This window comes from Molothrus aeneus, chromosome Z, assembly GCF_037042795.1.
Source record: "Molothrus aeneus isolate 106 chromosome Z, BPBGC_Maene_1.0, whole genome shotgun sequence".
NCBI classification, from domain to species: Eukaryota; Metazoa; Chordata; class Aves; order Passeriformes; family Icteridae; genus Molothrus; species Molothrus aeneus.
Window position 1 is genome coordinate 27224176 of NC_089680.1, and position 24459 is coordinate 27248634.

General features: G+C 35.1%; 1 protein-coding gene across 1 annotated transcript in view; it reads right to left on the minus strand.

Moving 5' to 3' along the window:
• Positions 1-24459, minus strand: part of KDM4C (lysine demethylase 4C) — a 250929-nt gene that overhangs the window by 211457 nt on the left and 15013 nt on the right. Inside the window, exons 3-5 of the mRNA XM_066568823.1 lie at positions 20018-20193; positions 17182-17296; positions 8921-9114 (exon numbers count right to left, since the gene is read on the minus strand). Coding sequence (XP_066424920.1) covers positions 8921-9114; positions 17182-17296; positions 20018-20193 — 485 coding nt within the window. The remainder of the gene's footprint in view (positions 1-8920; positions 9115-17181; positions 17297-20017; positions 20194-24459) is intronic.

Genomic DNA, 24459 nt, shown 5'->3' on the forward strand with positions numbered 1-24459 from the left:
TAATTTCACAGAATCACAGAATTTCTAGATTGGAAGAGACCTTTAAGATCATAGAGTCCAACCCATGTTCTAACACCTCAACTAGATCATGGCACCAAGTGCCTCATCCAGTCTTTTTTTAAACACATCGAGGGATGGTGACTCCACCACCTCCCTGGGTAGATGATTCCAGTATTTGACCACTCTTTCTGTGAAAAACTTCCTCCTTAATTCTAGCCTGTATCTCCCTTGGCGCAGCTTGAGACTGTGTCCTCTTGTTCTGTCTGTTGTTGCCCTGAGAAAGAGACCAACCCCCAGCTCACCACAGTCACCCTTCAGGAAGCTGAAGAGAGTGATAAGGTCACCCCTGAGTCTCCTTTTCTCCAGGCTGAACAACCCCAGCTCCCTCAGTTGTTCCTCACAGGGTTTGTGTTCCCAGCCCCTCACCAGCCTCGTTGCCTCCTCTGGACACACTCAAGCATCTCAACGTCCCTCCTAAACTGAGGGGCCCAGAACTGGACACAGCACTCGAGGTGTGGCCTCACCAGTGCCGAGTACAGGGGAGAATGACCTCCCTGCTCCTGCTGGCCACACTGTTCCTGACACAGGCCAGGATGCCTTTGGCCTTCTTGGCCACCTGGGCACACTGCTGGCTCATGTTCAGCCGGCTGTCAACCAGCACGCCCAGGTCCCTTTCTGCCTGGGCACTGTCCAGCCACACCGTCCCCAGCCTATAATGCTGCAGGGGTTATTGTGGCCAAAGTGCAGGACTCGGCACTTGGACTTATTGAACTTCATCCCATTAGATTCTGCCCATCCATCCAACCGTTCCAAGTCCCTCCGCAAAGCCCTCCATCCCTCTGACAGATCGACACACGCTCCCAGCTTAGTGTCATCTGCAAATTTGCTAATGAAAGACTCTAAACCCTCATCCATGTCATCAATACAATTTCTCCAAGTTTAATTTCTCTGAATCTCAGCATACTTCACAAGAAACAAGGGTTCAACAGAAAAATATGAGCATTAAAAATCTCATATTCCTACAGCAAAAGCTGTGGAATAAAACTTGCCCGTGTAGAATCATTACAATTAGAGTTTTAAAACATTATAGAAATAGACTTTCTTCAATTTACGGAATTGTACATATCTTAGAAACCCACTGTTCTTACAATAATCTAATTTTTTTTTTTAAACTCCACATGTGTCTGCAACAATTCAGCAAAAAATACCAAGGAACATATTATTTTTAATGTTTACTGCAGCCAAAAAATAGAAAACTACTGAAAAGTTGTTTTATTTCTGCTTCTCTTTGTTATTAACATATTTACTGCACTTCATGGACTTACTGAATATTTTAATTAGGATTTATTATTGACTTTACCTGCTTTAATTTGTGATATAATAGGATTTTGTTTCAGTTATATGTTGCAATAACACTGGATTGAGTCTTCTCTATTAAAAAAATATGATTCAGAAAAGAAGGAAATGTATATTCAGCTGTACATTATTAAACTAAGTAAAAATGTAGCCTTTTACTACACTGTGAACACATTTCATTCATCAGCTTTGAAAAATCACTCAGAAAAACAAGCATTAAACATCCAACTACCTCAAGTTGTTATTTGCATACACACTAAAATTCTACAGTTTTGCTCTATTACAACTGAAATACCTGCATAGAAGGAAGACCAGTACATAAGTCAGTGCTCTGTAAGATAAACACATGCCCACTGACAACCCATTCCAAATGGTATTCAGCAAACAGACTTTCAGTTTACTATGCTCAATGTTTGCAGTTTTAATCAGAATTTTGCTGTCTCACAAAAATGCACTTTGTTTCTCTCCTTTTTACTTCCAAAGTGTTTGTGACTGTTTTTCACTCCATATTACACACGGCCCAGTGTATCCATACCAATCTAAACTATATGTTTGCCATCCTTCACACTCCATCAGAGAAAAATCCTGTGTATTCACATAATATACTGTACTGTATGTCTTTAAATACACAACTCCAGAAAGCAAAACATGAACAGATAGTGTTTAAGTCTAACAAAAAACCTCAAAACTAGATACTGTACTTTGCTTTGACTCTACTTGAACTGATGTTCCTCCTAAAATGTTGCTCCTTCAAAAGAACACATTATACAATTCAATAATAATATGGATCCACATGCTTCCATTTGTACATATAAACATGTAAATATTACAAAAATACAGAAGTCAATTAAGCTCTCCGTAAGTCTTCTGGAAAGACAGTGCTTAACTGGACCTACAGCTATTTATTTAGCTAATCCAAAATTACAAAGAAATACAATACATTAAATGCAACTGTATGATGAAAATGTATTTTCATCATAGTCTTCACTTGAGTTGTACGGTAACATCTGCTACTCAATCCTTTACTTCTTTACTTTCTGCAGAAATTGCTTGTTCCTCACAGCTAAGACACGGACAAAGGAATGGAGACAGACAACTCCTGGTACTATGACACATTAGGAGTCCCAAAGTCACTCTCGAGAACCGTTCAGGCTTGATTTCTAACACCATTTATTAGAAAACTGAGCTTAGCACATGTGCACCTGCCTTTCATGATGAAAGACATGAATCTTGCTGGATTCTTGGTCTACTCTGCATTAAACAAAAAGCTCCTAAATCCAAATGACCTAGTCAGAGAAATAAAAATTATTCATCCTTAATCTCAACAGCTAGCTTATATGAGAACTTGAACAGTTAAAAGCTCATAGAAAAGTATCTTAATCATCTTTCTTTTAGCCACATTACTAAACAGCCATTAACATTTGCTCGACTTCTCATATAATAAGGTTAAGTCCAGCGACCTCCAAAGCAAATGCAATGGTAAATCACTAAGAGGCAAAAAGAGTGTTTCTTGGATAACAAGCAAATAAACAGACAAAAAGTTAAGAAAAGACAAAAGGGGAAATGATGATGCTGAGCATTGGAATGTTAGGGGATACAAGATAGATTATGAACTTTGGACCTGGTTAACATAAGAGGTTTGATAACAAGATGCCTTGGCAAAAGAAAACTGGAACTTCGAAAATTAGACCTGGATTGCAAGAAGATTAAATCAAACGGGTTTACCGGAAAAAGAAAATCCCATTAAACTCTGCAAGCAAGAGATGTTGTTAAATGCATAATTTTGTGTATGATTTCAACCTAACCATTGTAGTACACATTACTAGTCTCCCTGAAATAGTATATAAGCATTTGTATCCCACAATAAAATCAGATTCTGATCACCAAGTCAGCCTCCCTGTCTCTTTCTATTGCCGACAGCTAAGTAGATTTTCATTTTATTAGTTCACAAAGGCATACCTAGTAAAGCATAAAGAGTCACCATTCATTGATACTCATACTACAAGGACAGAAAAAATATAGTACATATTTACCAAGTATTGTTTATAAACATCTTCTGAAATATGTCTTAGTTCAGCAGATCAAGAGTACTAGCAACAAGATTAACTACAAATAAGTAATAAATATTAAATTTATGTCATTAACTTGTAAATAATTTTATATATATGTTTTCAAGATTAATGCTTCTTCTCAGTCGCATCAAAACCAACAAATTGTTGCTTTACTGTGCAAAAACTGCTTAGCCAACCAAGATGATTATCAGACAAGCAGCCTTTTCTATCCACCCAATCAATCATTCTCACGTCAGTGACCAGAAACAGAATGTGAAACAATTTGAGTTCCATTCTTCCAAAGTCAGGTGTATGCAGATAATGGTTAATAGCATAAATTTCAAGCAAATTTAGTGTGATGCTTAATACTTAACCAAACTATGCTTAATATTTAACCAAGCTACTTCTCTATGTTATAGATTGACAAGGTAAAAACAGCTGATGATTTTTCCTGCAGATTGGTATTTTTAAAATTCAAAAGCTGCAAACCCATAAAATGTTGTTATAAGTAAATATCATCAGTTTTTTTCAAAATGAACTATATTCATTGGTTTTATAATTGGCAACAGACAACTTGCGAACATTCACAGTACATCAAAATAATGCTATCTAACTCCAGGCACTGAGCTCAGAATCCCTTTTATAAGCTACTGATTTACTTTATTATCTATTTAGGTGGTTCATCTTTATTATACATAAACCTGATACATAACTTTTTAAATTATGAACAGATTTAAATTTCATAAACTTAATTTAGGAAGTTAATACTTTTTTTTTGTTTTGAGATGGGAAATGCAAAAGTCTGTTGCCACCTAAAAATGCTCCTATTTAATCTAAATATTTTAAGAAACAAAATCCTCTTCCACAAGGGAAAAACAAAACAAATAAACAAATAAAACTTCTCCTTTTCTTCTAATCCCTGACCAAAGTTCTTCCACTTTGTGAAGAACAATGAAACTAGCAAATGATTGCTCTGTTTCAAGCACGATAGTTCATCGGGATCTGCTGACAAACTGCTATATTATTTGATTACAGATAACTTTTCACAACCAGAATCTCTATTTGATTACAGTAATCTCTGTGACTCACAGTATTTCTAATTTTTATAACAGTTTTCAGCAAGAAGTCTGACTAATCCTAATGGAAGCTTTATACTTCAGTCCCATTTCTGCCATACAGGCTTGACTTCCCTGTAGTTTTCTGTGTTTATTTTGTTTTCTAGACATAGAACATAACTAGGAAACATGTCCGTACCATCAGTGGGATGCACAACTCCTGCAAAGGTACAAAGACTTTCCCACTTATGCTGAACTTTGCATCACCTGGCCAGATTTTGACTACTTTTTGTCAGCTGCTGATCACACTGAAAGTTCTATTAATCCTTCCTCAGAAGGCCCTGTAAGGACCTAGCTGAGCCTTTCTAAATCCATTTACCTTATCACCATATTTCTTCTTAAATCATACAATGTTAGCATCAGTCTGAGTATGCTTTTCCTTCTTCCCCTTTTTTGTCTATAATTTTGTCTAAAACTAGTATCAGAATGCCATCCATTTTTATCCCATCATACTCATAACCCCATTACTATTTCCCCTGCTATTGCGATTCAAAATCTGAAAGCCTTCACACAAAATGTTTCAAAGACATCCACAACCCCTGCTGTGTAACTCTGTATCCTTCCTGATTTTTCCATCTCATTAAGCAGGATGAAAAGGTATTGATACACATTCTATACTGGCAAATCCATAAAAAATATTCTAGTCACAGCAATCAAGAGGTAACAGTAAGGTTGCTAAAAGTATAAATTTTATGCAACCTAGAGATCAGATTCCTTCCCATCCTATATCCACTGAAATCACGAATAGAGCTCCTGAACCTAAATCCCTGATTTAGTTTGACTGTCACAATAGATTTATTTCCTCTTACAACCTAAATAAACTGTCAGGTTCAGTCTCACTCTTCTAATCCATCTAAATTTGGCTGTCTAAGCATTCTCTCTTTAACAATCTGGTCTCTTTTTCTTGATATAGTCACAAAGATGGAACTATCTCATCTTTCTGTAGCATTTATTCCTATTTACTTTATGACTGACCAACCCTGCAAGGCATTTTGTGATTTATGAAAGACATTACCAAACAGGAGAGTTTTTTTAACATAATGTATTGTCTCTTTTCATTTTCAGTCTTCAGAAAAGCTAGGAAGCAAAAACCAGATGGAATGTCACAGAAAACATACAAATTGATACGTAAATTATTGTTTGTATCACACTGCAAGTTTTAACTGTGCCCCTTTCAAGGGAAAGTAAAAACCTAGTTCTTCGTGCAGAAGAGAATTCAGGCCTTCACCATCAGACATAAAAGGTGAACGAACTGAGTACAATACTTTAAAATATTAGTTTCTAAAGTAAAACAATTTATTCTCTATACATATTTTCTTTAAAATAAAATAGGAAAAAACTGTCCTATTATTATTATATTTTAAATACCCACAGTGCCATGAAAATAATTACCTTCTGCCTGATTAAGAAAATCTTCCTTATAATCATTATTATTCTTCTTCAAGAAGATTTATATAATCTCAACACTTAAAAAAAATTCAACAGACTGTTTTTCACAAGTCAGGAAATCAGAACAAAGAGTAAGCCTTGCTTTCAGATACTTAATAAACCCAGAATTATTTTCAAAAAATGGGAATGTATTACTCAGATTTTTTATTTATAAACTTATAATGTAAATTGAAGCATTATCCATATTTTACCCAAGGATATAGTACATATATTAATAGTATAATATTTCTTCTAGTAACAAAAATCTGATCTCTGCTAAGCATTAATTTTCAAGAGCACTTTAATAACTTAACATGACAAAATTCTTAGAAGTATTACACAAAACAAAAATAAATTAAGACCTATACTCCTGAAACAATAATTACAATAGAAAAAAAATTTAACAACAAATGCCAGAGTGAAGGAATTTTTAGTATTAGTAAGAGGTTTATAAATCCCATTACAAAAAACACCAATATCAAGAGATAACTGAATTAATAAGTCACACTACCAATCACATCAATGGTTTGTCTTGCTAATAATAGAACTTTTTCTAATAATAACTTTTTCTAAGAAACTGAGATATAAAATGAGGTAGCATTTTCAAGGTACCTTTCCCCTCAGAATGCAAAGAGAAAACTGCAGTAAAAATTCTTGCCTAATAGCAAGTAAATTTAAATCTCTTTCCAGTAAATATTTCCCCTCCATACTCAAATCTCTTCTGACCTTATATTATTCTATTTCAGGGCTTTTAGGTTCCTTCTTCTCTTTTAAGATATTTCTTCTCTAGCAAGTTAAGAAAAATCTATAAAATTAATGTATGTATTATGTTACACATATTATGTGCTACATAAATATATACATAAACATCTAAACAGCTGTAATCCTTATTTTGTAAGTTATCAGACACAACTTCCTCCCATGTTTCATATGAGGCAGTCAATGAAGGAATTGGTATACATAACATAGAACTACAGCCTTCTCTCTGTAACACTTGAAGTAAAAGTGTGAATGATAAGATGCAATGCAAGTTAGCCTATGCCTAAACACTGCAGAAAGCTTCAAATTCTATAAAGACTGCTACAGCAGATAGACTCAGCTGCTAGCCACAAGTTCTAATTGTGACTCTCAGATGGAAATGGCGGTCCTTTCACAATTCAGAGAAAATACATTGCATGTTAGCTCTCTGAAAGACCAGTGCATCTGTCTTGAAGAACCACATGTACAACCAGTAAAATCAAAAAATATGTATTACTACTATGTATGTCAAGTTATATTGCTCCACTAAGGATCGTCAAATCAGTTGAATTAAAGAGCAGAAAATATCTTCCATAAGTATCATAAGATTCAGCTCCTACCCCACTTTCTTGAAAAAAATACTATACTAATATCACATTAACACAACACATTTTACTGATAAATGAACTTTGCATGAATTATTACAGCATTCCTCCAGTAACAGAGACATATGTAACATGTGTAAATAAATCTTTAGCTGTTTTTTGTTCAACTTTTTTATAATGCTGCATTTCTTAAAAATATGGGCCAATGTCGTACAGAAAATGAATTTGTATCCACCACTATTTCTTCAAAATATGAAGAGGATGGTGTTTAATGATTTTGTTCATTAGAAGCATAAAAAGTATCAGTAAACTAGAAAAGCATTTATCCTGTTATCGACTCAAGCTGCCTTCAAAAATAATTAAAGAAGCTTTCCTAACTTCTTCCCATTGTATCTAAGGAATTCAGAGTTTAAGTTCTCTACTGATTGGAATTTCACAATATGCAGTGAGTTTTTCTTCAAACAGCACTTTTTAAATTCCTAAGAAGCAGAAAACAACTTTATGGAATCATCATATTATTTACAATTGTCTTATCATCTTGGAACATTCTGGAATTGCCTATCTTTACATCCATTTTTTAAAGATATTGATGATATGGTTAACAAGACTTTCTGTATGTTTAATTCAAAGAAGCAACCTCACATACCTAAGTATAAAATTTATCCATTTCAGACATTGACCAGTTTTACTACACAATAGGTGGTATTCCCTGTCTCTGCCTTAACTCAAGAGATCCATTACATAAGCAAAGCAGGTAAACATAAGGCAATGATCTAAGAGTGAGCATCTGACCAATTTACCACACTCACAGAATAAATACATTATAGGTATTTGAATTTTGTATGGGTGTAAAAAAAAAAACAGTGATGTTTTATGGAATTACAAGCTATATATTTTCTGTCCATGTTCAGATGACTAGAAACTCCAAGAATTGAACTATGCATAACTTATCTTTTGCATATCTTTCTAATCATTCTACACTCTCTTCACAGGTATTCTAAAAAACAAAAAAAGATTTTACGAACAAAAGGAATTTATTTGTCTTATATACTTGGGATGCATGTATATCACAGTGTATTAAACCAAACTGCCTGTTAAAGTTGTTCAACTAAATATCTAAGATTACAGAGATAGGACAGTAGAAGTTTCACATACAGGAAGTACCTTTAGCTCTGAATCTTATCTCCTACTGGTCCAGCTAAGTTAACTGTACAGAATATGACCCTGATTCAAAACAGCAATTAAATACATGTTAAATACAAAATATGGTAGGTAGCCCCAAAAGGCAACAGAAGCAAAAACTGATTTCAAAGAGCTCTTTCAGAAGTTCCTCAAATACACTTGGGGTTCCCAAAATATTAAACTTCTCGTATCGTATCTTTCAAATATTTTTCTGTTGAACTCAAGTAAGTCTTATGTACTCATCTGTTTTTCCCTTTAAAATAAAAGAATGTATCAGTGTGATTTCACAGCATTATGAGTTTAAAAAACCCCTCACTGAATTACTATCTTAGCTTTTTAGTAAAGCTTGCCACTGTGAATCAATCATAACCCATCTGTTTGGTTTAGTCAGCTGAAATAAACAGAAGTCATCTTAAAAAAAAAAAAAAAAAAGACAAAAACTTGCCATGACTTTGGCTCCCCGAAATGGAGATAATTAATACTGTAGAGATCCATGTCTTCAGTGTGCCATGCAAATGTTGTTTTCCACATGCCAAAATAAAGATATGGTGTATTTACACCCTCAATAGAAATTCCACACTCTTCTCCTACAACATCCAATATTGTATTAAGATGGGCAATATTCCATTCCTCAATACCCTGAAAAAGATACATAATAAAAATATTACTAAACTTATAAAGCAATGCAATTTTATATAACAGTCCCAGTCAAAAGATATACACTTGATGTAGCCTTTCAAAAGATTGTAAGCATTTTAGAAGACAGCTGAAATTACTTGAAAAATTCTCTTGACCTTAATCAGTATTAGATCAGGTTATGAGTCTGAGATGTTCAGAGCAGGGAGAGAATATAAAAAGTTCCTATCTGGTTCACAATTTTAAATCAAATCTAACATGGATTGAAACACCATACTACATACAAAAAGGTATATAAAAAATAGAAGTAATAGCTGCAGACAAAACCTTCAATGAGTTGATAGCTGGAAGTCATTAAGTTTTACATGACCTATCTATGCTTTTTTGTTACTTACAAAGTAATACCAGATAGTATGAAAAAATCATTTAAAAAATAATTTTACATGCATAAATTTACCATTTCTCTGGAAAGTATAAAAACCAAAATGATCACTTTACTTCAGATGTATTTCTAATCATAATGACGTACTGCATAAGAAATATACAACAGAAGAAATCTATTGATTTCAGGGGATTTAAGCTGTTTCCCTATGTTATTCCCCACAAAATTCATATATTAAAAGTCATTAATAAAGCAATACATGTAGCTTTTGTTGCACTTCAGATTCAACTGCAAACTGCAATTCCAATTTCAGGTAATACAGCATGTAAGAGACAGTATAAGCAAGATCAAGCTACAAAATTGAAGAGAAAAAATTAGACTTCATTATAACAGCAATTATTAGCACCTCCAGGGAAGACATTAGCTGGTGCTCAAGCACTCAGAAAACCAAGAAATATAATCAAAACTATTAAAAACTCAATTCAGACAAGTTTTATTGGGAAGACAGCCTCTAAGGACACTCTTAAGCATGAGCTGCTCTGCTCAGTCACTGAATCTACAGTTCTGGTAATCTTACTGGGGTACGAACCGATGGCAGACTGCAGTCCTGATGCAGCTGATTAAGATGATGATATTTAATAACTGGACAGCTGGAATAGTAACAATACAGGTTAAAGCAAGAAGTCAGGAAAATTTAATATTCTCAGTTTTGATCTGTTTTCTGCGATTTTTATGTCAAGCATGTTATTTATGAAGCAGCTAGAATTGATAGACAAGAAGGTGAACTCTGTATGAATTTTTGACTTCTCACTGAACAAGCACTTCTAACCGCCTGCTTCGGCTATTTCATTTATTGAGAGATACTAGGTTACTTGGAATTTTAAAAATGAGGACAATGTTTATAGAATTATTTAATTTCAAACAGTATTTTTTCTTCTTTTAAAATGGAAGCCTTGGGCTTGATGCATTTGTGAAACAAAAAGGCACTTGAAATTTAAAAAGTAAAAAAAATAAAATTTATATCCTAATAAAAGAAAAAACACCAATCTGAATTCAAAAGAGTAGACACTTGTAAAATCTGCACCTTTCAAATATAAAAACTGGCAGCAGCAAGTTAAAATAGCTGTAAAATAAAAAAATTGAAGTAATAATTTTTAATAAGTCCTCAAATTAATTTTAAAATTTATTTTTTTAAATCAGAGGAAATTTCACTCTGTTTACAATTTTGCAGTTCATTTGGGGGAACAAATTAATACAGCAAAGAGCAATAATTTAACCACAGATACATATAGTGGATTAGAAGAAAACAAGAAATACTTGGAAAAATCAACTGTTAACCTAGGTAGCTACTCTGACAGTGGCCAAACAGAGTAAGTACTGTAGCAATTTGCACTTGAAAGTTTCTTCAGACAGAAGATGTGTTATCTTTCTATTTAACAGTATTGCATGGGCTTTTTTACCCATAATTCGTTCCATCACAACATTTCACCCATGTAAGTTTCTAGTAACCCTAACATCTTGAAATCTTACTCTTTTACTAAGAATTAAGTAATAGCTAAGAGAATTTCTTTTTTTTAACAATACATCTCATCCTTGCACACTATGTCAAATCATATCACAACTAGTCACAAGCAACCTGCTAGTGATCTGCCCTCAAACAAAAGCAATTCCTATCATGGAGATCAATCCTAGAACAAATAACTTGCTTCAAATACCGAACAAACAGTAACAACTTCTACACTCAAGACAGATGAGCTACTTCTTTTTCCTAAAGACTATTTTGGACAAGTACTCTTAGCCCAAAAGGAAATGTTCACTAAACTGGCCAAAACACTAAAATCACACTGATTAATTTCAATTCCTCCTACATTCCTTAGACTTAAAACAATAAATCAGTTTCATATTTATGCCCAGACTGTTATAAGTAATTATTACAAATTTTTATTAAAGATGTTACTTTACCTCAGAAATCTTTTTTTAATATTCAAAAACATGAAGTAAAATGCTTATATGATTTTAACACAAAATATTGATTCTTATTTTTACAGTAGTTGTATAACCAGTATGCACACTAAAAAGATCCCAGCTGTAAAGTGTATTTTAATAGGTCAATACATAGCCATACTTCTCAAATTTTAAGTATATTTTGCAGGTTATGCTATATTTAATAACAATTGTTAGAACAGCAGTACATATATTATTTGACCATGACATATATCTGGTAGTTTCTTGAAAATACATTTAGACAATGTAATCTATTCAATGTCATGAAAATACAAAATATTTATTCTCCTCAAAATATCACAGTACTACCAGAATATTATAATAATTTCAAAGGAATATATCAAGATACTATTTCTAATTTATCCACATTTCTGATGGTAAATTCTTTAAAGAATACCTGTCATCAGTGACAACTGTACCACACAATCAAATACCTAGAAAAATTTCACTTTTTAGCAGTTTTCCTTCTATAAGATATCAAACAGGCTTGAAACACCTTACCAATTACAATCATTGCTACACACATTACACTTACCTTGTACTTCCTTAGAGAAATACTATAAGGTACATAGTATTTATATAGAAGACTACTATTCCAATGTTCATTCATTTTGAAAGTGTTTCAAACGTACTGTAAATTACTATAAAGAGTTTTTATTACTCTTTACTTTGTAAACAGCCTTTGCATCTGCTTTTAATGCAATGTGGAGACAAAGTAGGACACTTGACAAGCATTTCTTATCTGAACGCCTGCACACTTTGGAAGGAGTTGACCCATTGTTTCCCCAAAAACACAAAAAATAATGTTTATCTCAGTGCATTGGTAGAAAGTGAAATTCACAGTTCAAAGGTCTAACCTCTTTGCAAATAAGAATAAAAAAAGCTTCAAGTGCAACAATGTTTTATTAATTTTTAAGTACTTATAAAACTTATGTTAGTCTTTTCCCTTTACTTAAACCAGTCAACACTATCATGAACATGATTTCTGTATGCATACATTATTACACACAATCCTTTTTCAGTGTTTTCCTTTGATTATCTCACAGCTTCATCTCAATATTAATCTGGTGAACAAGATCTCAGTTGCACAACTAAGATTGAAGAGCCCTTATGGCTGATTGTAACAACCCCCAAACTAAAGAGGTGTAAAAAACCTAATTAAGAGACAGAGTGAAAAGGAACAAAACAAACATTAGAGAAAAATTTGTGCTTGGTAACCCACTCCTCTCTCCACATAACCATTCACTCACACAATAAAGCTACTGCCAGGCTTTTACTGTGCCTTGGAAGTCATTAAAAAAGAGGAAGAAAAATGCTACAAACAAAATCTCTACACCATAAACACACAGATTGGGAAATACAAACAATCTCCCTCATTAGATTGTTTTTACTTCTCATCATTTCTAAGGATATAGTCATTGCTTTTTAAGCCCCCTTTTGAAGGGTGGGCAAGTAGTTTCTAGGGAAATCACACTAGAACCTAAATTACTGCTCACATTGATCTCAATGATGAGTAGATCACAGAAAAGAACATAATAAATAGAAGGAATATAATAATTTAAGTTGGAAAAGACATTTAATATCATCCAAAAGCACCATTAACTTGGCTCTGCCAAGGCTAAACCATGTTCCCAAGCGCCATACCTACACGTCTTTTAAATATGCTCAGGGATGGTGACAAAGGTACTTCCCTGGGCAAGCCTGCCCCAGTGACTGGTACTACTTTCTCTCCATGGAAAAGCTTTCCCTAAAATCCAAAGTACATCTCCCCATTGACACAACTTGAGGCAGTTTAATCATGTTGCTTGCTGCCTAGGAGAAAAGGCCAACCCCCATCTGGCTACAACCTTCTTTCAAGCAGTTGTAGAGAGTGATAAGGTCCCTCCCTCCCCCAGCCTCCTTTCCTCTACGCTAAACAACCCCAGCTCCCTGAGCTTCTCCTTATAGGACTTTAACTCCAGACCTTTCACCAGCTCCATGGCCCTTCTCTGGACATGCTCCAGCACCTCAACATCCTTCCCAAATTTTGAGGCCCAGAACTGGACATAGCATTCAAGGTGTGGCCTCACCAGTGCTGAGTACAGGGGGACAATCCCTGCCCTGCTCCTGCTCCTGCTGGCCACACCATTGCTGGCACAGGCCAGGATGCCATTGGCCTTCTTGGCCACCTGGGCACTGCTGGCTCATGTTCAGCTGCTGTCACCAGCACCCCCAGGGCCTTTTCCTGTGGCAGCTTTGCAGCCACTCTGCCCCAGCCTGTGGCACTGCCTGGGCTTGCTGTGACCCAAGGGCAGGACCCAGCACTGGGCCTTGTTGAGCCTCATGCAGATGTCCTTAGCCCACAGATCCATCCTATCCCCCTGCAGAGCCTTCCTGCCCTCCAAGAGAGCGACATCCCACCCAATTTGGCATCCTCTGGAAATTGACTGAGGGTGCACTCATACATATGATACCCCCACCTTATACATGGGACAAGGTAGGAATTAGGAATTGTCCTGTTAGGAGAAATAAAACTAAGAGGAGAAAAATGAAATTAAAGTGTGTCTTTCAGACAGCAGCTGAGGAGAGTGGTGAGAGAGACACAAAACAGTATTTATACATGCTTCTTCCAAACATGGTTTTTCTCTGCAGAACAGCAGATGCCATTGTCAGCACTGAAGTCATACATGTTTTATGACTCATTATAAACTTCAAATCGGCCACTTTTCTTTGGAACTACTTTTGAAACCAAGATTTCGACCCCTCCACTGTAGCTAGATAAGTCCACATAGGGATCATGTCTTTTCTAGAGTTACCTACACAGACACTCTCCTACAAAGTACTGCTATTAAATGTAACAGCAATTAGAATGTAAATAACAGAATAGTATTTGCTGCAAACCTTCAACCTTCTGAAATTATAGAATTTATTTTCTATAAAGCTCTATAGAGTGCAAAGAACACTTGTTTTCACAGATTATTTCCTTATTCGTAAAGACTTAATCTGAGTACAAAGCCGTCAAATAATAATTCAGATATTTTAAACAGATTCTGGAATAATCCAATACTACAAGGATAAAACGGAACCATTGATGGCAGCTGTTAAAACTCCAAAGCATGTACGTACAGCTTTGTTTCTTTATTTCTTTGTTTTCACTTGGATTTGGGTTTTTGGAGGATTTTTTGGGCTTTTTTGGTGGGGTCTTTTTCTGTTTCATGTAACACAGCCTTTAGAAAATTTCACCCCATCTTCCAAATCCCTCAGAACTTATCCTGTGGTCTAAAAAAGCAAATACTACAAAAGCTATCATTTCTCTGGCACAATGCCAACAAGGTGCTGGTTTTCACAAACTACAGTAATACTTCTTAAATTATCTAAATAGTAAAATCAAGGTTCCATCATGCTTCAGATACGTCTCAATAAAAAACTGATTGTCACTAAGTGGAAAAGAAAATGTAATCAGTAAACTGTTAAACTGATTTACAGAGCACAGCAGTATTTCTCACTAGCTTTGATGGCCCACATACACGTATGTGTCACATTTTCCTTAGGTTCCTAGTAGATTTTACCTGGAATTCTGCCAGATATTTACCTTAAGTGTAACATCTGTAACACACTATTTTCTACAATATGTATTTCGTAAAAAGTAAGCATTTGTTTCTTGCAAATAAGCTGCCATGACAAACTAATCCCACCATACGCCTTCTCCTGAATGCTGCCCAAAAGGTCAATGAGTTGTGTTCATCTCCTTTTCCCAAATAATCACAAGCCTGAAGGAAATTTAATGAAAACATGAGAACAATCTCCAATTTCAAACAAAATAGAAAAGATCCTTCTTAAGACTATCTTCAAGCACTACGACATGAAAAATATTAGTTGTGCAAGTACACCATCTGCTGGCCAAAAACTAACTGCAGCAAAATTATTCTGAGAGAAAACATATTGATCAGCAGCACCATAACTTTGTCACCAACACCTTGGTACCAGAGTATATTCCTTCTTGTCCTCTATACACGAAGTGGGTTGTACACCAACACCTGGCTGTCACATTAAGTGCTCAATCTGTCACATTCCTTAATGTCAACTCCTTTCACTAATATTTCTCCTTTGTTATTTATTTTTAAATGTTACCCATTTTATTATAGGCATCAAGGTTTCTTTATTCTACCTTTTATTGCTTTCTTCCCCAGCCACTGCAACCTTTAGTGCTTTGTTTCCTTCTCCTATGCACTTAACATCTGAGTTAGGATCCCTGAATGCTGCTTTTCTCACTTTCCTCTTTGCTTTTATTTAACCTCCCTTCCTCGTCTTTCCAAGAGTGTAATTCTGTAAGAAGGAGATCTCTGACCTTCTCTTTGACCAATCAGCACTTTCACATTGGGTATTATTGCATTCATTCTCTTTTCTTTGGAAACGTTGCTCATGCAAGAGTAAACTAAGATACTCAAGACAAAAAAAAAACCACAATCCGAAAAAAGCATACCTTTGTAAAAAGTTATACCATAAGGCATTATCTGCCAACAAAAAAGACACAAAGATCAGAGAAGAAAAAGGGAAAGCTTCTATTTCTTGAAACACTTTTTCTGTGTCTTGTGTTGATCTTCACAAAGCAACAGCCACCTGGAATGTCTCTCCACAGAAACATTCCGAATTAGTATCTTCAATTATTTTCTAAATGATTTCTTGAAGCAGCTATGTGGACACACAAGGGAATTTGAACTTGCTTTCTCTAAACAACATACCATTGGACATTCTTAGCTGTCTTTCAAAGATCACATAACTCAGTGCAAGAACTGAACTGCATTCAGCCATATTGGCTGACTGTATTTATCTCTGGACAGTCTTCAATTTGTCTTCTGTGAAGAACTGTGAAACACCAGGAGAGCCCCAGACCATCTGCCACAGCAAAATCATACTTTTTTTTCCTAATGATTGGAAAAGGCAGTTACATAGAACATGAAATAACCCAAGAACTTCACATATGGTACTTTCTTTTCATATACGTTTGTCCTATATTTTTTAAATCCTCAAATATTTTCTGAAATGCTAATATATCTTCTCTTAGTCTCATTTCTTAAATAATGCTTTTGAAATCTAGTTCCTGTTTTACTTACATAGCCTAATTGATATCAATGGATATCTGTTATTCTTTGGATAATGAGATCTGTTTTAAAAGTCCTTTCATCATCCATGGAGATCTTGGCAAGTTACCAGCAAAATTAATTTCTAATTGAGAGGTAAACAATATGAGTAAGTACATTTCCAGGAAACTGCAGACATTCCAAGCATGAAGTACAGCTACCAATACTCCTCAGTAAAGAGATATAAAAGTATCCATCTTTTAATTTTAAAATAAAACTTAGTTAAAATATCTCTAAGTGTCCATAGATACACACAGGAAACATACATACTAGAACGTTAATAAACAAATAAGTAGGAAGATATCTCAAAGTTCTGGAGAGTTTGAAGTGAAGAATAGGAAGAGTCATGATCAGGAAGAGCAGCAATATTCTACTGTCTAAGGACAGAACTGTCTGACTCTTGCAGATGTAGAGTTAATTTCAACCTTGGTTGGAGATTTTAAGGAGTAACGCAAAGATTTCAAAAGACAGATTCTCAGTCACAAAGCAAGAGTATATCCTCTAAGTAGAGTACCCTTTGAAAGAGGGCTGGAAGGGATAAACTTCATAAAAAACTATGCATACTTCATCATAAATGCTCCCATTGATATCTGCTCCATAAATTGGTGCCACAAAAGTCAAGTTCTTCCAGTATTTACGCTCCAGATCTTCATAGTCTACATATCTTGGAGTGCGGTATCTGCAGAGAAAGAGTTAGGCAAAGGTTCATCACCATCTTTCAATAACTGCCTCTACAATGGACTACGCTTCTATGGCGTGGACAATAGACTATGCTAGGAACCTTCTAGATGAAGTCACTTTATTTCAAATTCTCTGAAACGGAAGAATTACCTGATGTCCTGAATTCTTAGTTTCATGGTTAACCATATCATGGAAACCTCCTACCTGATAGCTACAGTAACTAAACTCATCCACCAACCCACACAATATTTGCTTCAGTCTCCAGCAGCAAATCAGCCCATTTACCAACCATCCTTAGCCTGAGCACCTCCCTTTTATTTCTCTTCTGTAAAAAAAGACACATATGGAAAACACAACAAGTATTTCTTTTTTTCCTACCTCACTACCAGCTCTGCAAAGACTCAGATATAGGTCCTGTACAATCTTGTCTCAGAAGAATGTAAACTAACTCAGCCATGCAGCCATCACAGGCAAAACCAATACTTTCTTGTCTTCTTCCCGCCCCAGAAAACCCTTTCAAGAAAAGCTGTGTTTCAAACAGCTGATCCCAAAAAAATTCTACAATACAGAGAAAATAAATATTTAGGAGTACTTTTCTTTTTCATTCATTTATAACAGCACAAGATACGTAACACACGCTTACATGCTTAAATATCCTTATGTAAATACTTTTGAAAGGTTACTCATGTAGCCTTTCAAAATCTTGTGGGAACAAGAAAAACACACTACCATGGAAACATCTATCAACAGCTGTGCCTCAGGATCCTTTGTCAGACCTCTGTACTTCCATATGTAAGTCTTCAGAAAAGAAAACATACTCCCCTATTATTGCAACTCTAAAAACTACAGTTTCATTGTAGAATTGCCAGTATGCTACATCTGAACAACTGGAAAGAAAATCCAAACATACAACACTGAGACCAAGTACATTTACATCATGTAATAACTCTGAACAGAGACAAAAAAAAAAGAAAAAAACAAAGCTAAACACAACTTAACCAAAGCATTCTCAGCAACAGAATTGTTTTCTTATTTCTAATGATAGCTCCAGAAATCAGATTGTATTTCTGTTAGGCCCTGAGTAATATGCACACATGAACTCCTTGATTACAGAATGTGGATATGCTCCTATTTCCCAGGGGTCAAGTAGAGAAGCATTTTGGTTCAATGGAGAGCTGCAAATGTCTAAACAAATAAAAGATGAAATGCATTAGACTGAGTACACTTGATCCTTTTAAAGGCAACTGTGATTTAATTTAGATGCTCATGGCCCTTCTCTCTTACCCAAAGGAAACAGGCTACACCCTAATACTCAAGAAAAAAGTCTTTAACAGAGAAGTCTTCTCCTTTAAGGAAAAAAATTATTTTTATGGGACTACAGAGGCTCTCAGATACTTGATAGTTTAAGAAATATCGACTGCAGTAAGAGTGTCATAGAATGTTATGTGACACATTTGCTCAAGAGCAGTGACAAGTATTTGGAAAGACCTACAGCTAGTAATAGACAGGAAGTCCTCCCAACTGTTCTACATTTGCATGCAAAATTAAGTTGCCATCTGATTTCAGTAAAAACCATAAAAATTGAAATCAGAGACGTTTCCAAAATATATTCCATGGTGAATATAATAAACTTAACAGTATGATACATATGAAAAACTTCCCAGTATTTCTACATTAATCAATTATTTTAAGAAATTAGTGTACTTCAAGTTATTAGGGGTTAAAAAAATGTAAACTTTAACATCAATGAAAAAGTATTATTGAAAATCACATCAAATACCATATAGATCATATGATTTACTCTCATCTCTAATATTTACTAAACAAATAATTTCAAGAACTACAAAATAGGTTCCCATGGAACATTCAGTAAGGAGCCTCCTTAAAAGCTTTAGATGTCCTAGTTTTTCTTGATCTTGATAACAGCTTCTATTCTTATACCTGATTTCTTAGTTAACCTATAATAGAAACTTGCCTTCAAACTAAGGCAGTATTACCTTTCTCATTCAAGTATCTTTTCTTTCTAAGATCCTTTGACTCATCTTCCAGAAACCACTTCCACTCAGTTTTGAGGAGATAGTCAAGTAAAATATATTCTTGTTATGTGGCCAAAATGACAGGCAAGAATTCCTTCTATCAATTCCCTCTTCTTGGAATGCTCAACAATTTGAAACATTGCAGTACAGTGCCCAGCCCTTCACAAACTTTTTTTCCCCCTTCCATAATATTCATCTTGCCATAACCATAACACTGACATTCACTAGGTACCATTGAGTTGTCTTCAATTAATGCAAAAGCTTCTGGATTGGTTATAAAAGATATTGGAGTTTTAAGACTTACATGGTGATAGGCCATTCTAGTATCTAGGAATTAAACATTAATAGGTGTAATTAAATTAAAACTCAGATACACATCTGTATCATCTTCACTATTTTCTGTATCTTCTGGAAGATAAAGGAAAAAAGGTAGACAGAAAGCATTACGTCTCAGGTTTTTCAGATGCTTTCTTGCTGTCATGGCATCAGATGCTTTCAATAACAAACACAAGCAATACTTACACTGTGGTACCCTTCCATATTTTGAGAGACAGGGAAAAAAGTAAAAGAAATCACCAGCAGCCTTGCACAATTCAAAGAAACCACAACATGTGAAGATAAATGATAACATGTGAAGATAAATTAAGACTAATAAATTAGTCTTAATAAGCAAAAGTACATACTTGTCACTGTTGGCTAGATCCCTGAACTCCTTCACTGTCATGGGCTTTTTCTGAATATTGTATTGTGTGAAAAGTCCAGACTGGCCAGTGACCATCTGTTGAATTGGAGCAGGAATCACCAAATCTTCAATATCATCATAATGCTTTCTCGGCTTCCATTCTTTTGGTGGGATAACCTTTACATACAGGAAACAAAACAGAACAGCACAGTTGCAATAACAATTCAAAACATCCTGGAAAAAAATTGAAGGAACAGTTGAATATGCCCACATGATCAAAGGAACACTTGCGTACCAGCTGTTTCACATTAACTGATACTGTAAGTGCTCCTAAACACTGTAAAAACCCATTCAGAACATGCCCAGTATCACCTCAAAGCACAAGCAGCAACTCACAAATCTACAGCAATTCTTAGGCAAGTGTGCAAAAATACACATTTATAATAACAGAGTTGATAAATTTTTTCCAATCAGAAAGCCTTATAACTGACAAATAGTTTGCAATCCATAACATCATATACATTTAGTGTTAAAAAAATGTATGGATGTTGCATTTGGAGATACAGTTTAGAGGTGAACATGCAGGTGCTAAGTCAAAAGTTGGGCTGAAGGATCTTAGATGTCTTTTCCACACCTAAAGATTCAAAGATATAAAATTTTTATCCTCAATTAAAATAAAAGTTCCTAAAAAACCTGTCAGCCTGCTGTCTAAACATTATTTGGTATAAACAGTCTTTATAACTCTATTTTTTAATGAAGAATGGAAAAATACAGCTGTTTTAGATTTCCAAATCTGTTCAATTTACTCCCCATAAACCACAGGGTACAGCTCTATTACAGTAAGCATGTGCACTAATTTAAATACATTAGCTTTTATAATTACATTATTTAATCTTCATAATTGAAGATTAAAGCTATGTGCAGATTAACCAGTTGTAAAGTTAATGCATTTATTTCAAATACCACAGAACTATCCACATTCTATGAAAACTCCTCAGCAGATTCTGAAGTGTTAGCAGAAGAAATCATTAAGAACTTCAAAGAAGCCTGTAGTTGTACCAGTATTCTTAAATTGGCTGAGTAATTTTGAACATTCCTTGCATATATTATTTCAGCAGAAAACAAATAACTCTAGATGTATCACTTCTAAAATAGAGCAACAAAAAAATTTTATATAGAAATTTTTTGACTTGGTTTCGTTTTTGAACTTCTACTTGCCCAAAGGCTTAATGACATGTTTTTTATCCACTCATTACTTTCATTCTTCTGCTAAGTTCAAAGCAAATTTCCATGAACCATGGCTTGGAAACTTTTAAAGTATCTTACAACAACGTAGGACAGCTCTTATAAACATGCAACAAGTGATTGATAGTATTTGAATAATTAATTCAAAATTTAGAGGTAGGTGTGAGAGACTGAAATTTTAAGGTTAAAGGCTTAAACATTGTCCTCAAGGACTTCTTCCCCATTATGGTAAAACTGTATAAAGAAACTGTGCCCACCTAAGCACACCCTTCCCTGAATATGCCTGGAACTTTGGACAGTGAGTTTAAGCACCTGCAGAAAGATAAGATAATATACTTCATCTGACATGATTGTTCAATTATCTCTGGTCTAGAGAGAAGCAAGCAAGGCTGAGGGAGAAGAAGGCATCCACAAGAAAGCCAAACCCAGCAGCTGTCCTGAAAATCAGCTCTGGTTAGATTTGGGGTGGGGGAGACCGTAGCCCACAGGCCCATCTGCTGAGGCCAGGTTTGCTCACACTCCCCCGTGGGGAAGAGGAGAAGTTTTGGGGGTAATAACCTCTAGACATGAGTGGCATGAGAATGGGGAGTGAACACCCATTCTCCCATACACTCAGCTAGCTCAGTTGCAAATCCCTCCCACCACTGGATTACCATATCCACAGGGCATTCATGTGAGAGGCAGCTGAGGAGGTGTCATAAGCCACCAAAAACCCTGAAGCACCCCCAGACTCCTCCCTGAGGGAAAGGGATGCAACAGATCCAGATTCTGTTCCAAGAGACAGTATCAAACTCACCCCCAACACTGAGGTCAGCTACCTAGGCATTCACACCTGGTCCAAATGTATATTAATCTACTGAATTCTGTGGTTTTTGGGCAACTGTCACCACCAAGAAGACCAGAATAAGGCGGTGAAGATGGAAACCACAGTGGTGATATTTCTACTTAACCTGTCTCTCTGTTACTCTCTTTCTCTCCCCTTTTTTTCCTCTCCCCCTTTTATCTCCTCTCCTTTTCTATTTCTTTCTATCTCTCTCTCTCATATTTACTGTTAAACAAAATCCATACTCTGACTTCAGCATACGCTCTTGTTTGCACCTTAATTCAGGCAGAGGTATCTCTGTAATACTTTTAATAAAGGGATCACAATGAGGCAGTCCTTAAGCTAAACCCAGCTAGACTGTTTTCTTACAAACATTTTAGGATTCCATCCATAAGAGTCCCTTCGAAATTTCACTATTTCATCTCTCCACGAAAGTAATAAAATTCTAAAACACATAGATCCTAAGATCATTTGCTAGCTTTGGAAAACAATCACAAATAGGCATATTTTAATGTTAATGTATTCAAAAAATCCTAAGAAATCCAGTCAAGACCATCAGGGCAAAAAGCACACAGCGAAAGACAAACATCAAACCAAAGTAAATTTATCTAATAGTAACCTACTTCCATAGGTAATGTTTTTATTTTACACATAAACAGTTTTTATCTAGTTTTTACACAAATGCAACTCCCTCTTTTCTCTTTTCCTTCTCAGCTTCCACAGGACTTCTGCTGTACAATAACTATTTAGCAAGTTTCAGTGTTGTTTGCTTTTAGAGAAAAAAAATAATCCAATCATCTTGTGATTCCTACTTATTTCTTTCACAGAACACTTAAATTATACTCACATTAACAAAATATGAAATGTTAGTTTGGAAGCAGAGAAGTCATGCATTCAGAAAATATGCATAGAAATCAAATATGTGCATAGAGATTTCCATTTTCATGATTATTAAGCATGAAGTCAGAGGTTTGGCTCAAATACATGAATACTGAAAAGCAAAATTTGCATTATCTTATTTAGTTGAAGGTCAATGCGCTTTAAGCAATAAAAATATTTTTATGAATACGGGTTCAAAATATCCCCTTCCAGCTAACTGGAGTATGTTTATTACTGTTATAATTGGAGTGCTGGTTAGAGAAGTGAATTCTGTGGGGACTGATACACAAAAAGAAGTTTAAAAGAAGATAAAAATAAACTTTCTGCCCCAAAAAATTTGCATTTTCTAAGGAAGACAAAGACGAAGACTGAAGATGTTAATATATCATGTTCAAAGCAACACACAGCTAGCCAGTATAAGAGCTGGAAATAATGACTAAGTCTCTGTAGTTTTACCACTGACCTGTCCCACTGAAGACTCTTCATATTTCCTTTAGTAAAAATAGTGTCTTCCAAGTCAAGCAAGTTAGATTTATTCAATGGGAGCAACCTAGATCAAATTCATCAACTGCATTGTTGAATGCTCAAATATGAAAAAGGAAAAACCTAAGGCAAGACTTTTCCATTTACATATTTATTTATCAAAGATCCTAAGCATATTAATATAGTCTAGTATCGTTTAGTGCAATAAACATACAGTTTTAGATAAGGATGTCTTATTATACCAGTCAGTCTCCTGCATGAAGACTGCACATCAGTACTGACAGCAGAGTGCTATCAACACATACATTTCTGTTAAATACTCTTTCATATACTGGTAATCTCCCATAGATCTGATTCTGAATGGCACTGGCTACTACTTCTATGTAACTATGACTCCCCAGCTCATTTGAAAGTTGTTTTTTTTGCACTTGCCAGTATCTATTTTCAGCACAGTGTTCTGAAATTCTCTACTTGCCAGTGTGACTACAAATTAATTTAACTCTTTTGCTCTTTATCAATGCAGTTTGAGTTTTCTAAACACCTCATTCTCTGCTAAAGACAACTAATCTATCCGTGTCCCTTGTCCTTTGTCCTACTGTTTTCAGCCTTTGTCTTCCTTTTTAAGTATAGAATCCTCTGTAACAGTAAGACTAAAATAGATTTTCTGTTCCCTAAGCTCATTTCAGACTTTCAAAAGCCTAATGGCAATTTTTTTGCCAATTTGCTCAAGGGATGCCACAGTACATTATCTGCTTTGGCAATGGTTTGATATTGTTTGTCTGGTACCTTAATTACTTGTCTCAGACATAGTATTAGGAACTTCAATGGCGGTTGCAGTTTTTTTAACATTTTATTTCCTATACTCCTTCCTTCAATATGTGCAAGTCTTATAGTCATTTCATCCCCATTTACACACACATGCTCTTCTACACAGGTAACAGGTCTTCTCCCTTTACACATTCACATTTAACCTAAAGTGTTGGGTATGCCTACCCTGATTGTGTTCTCTGTTT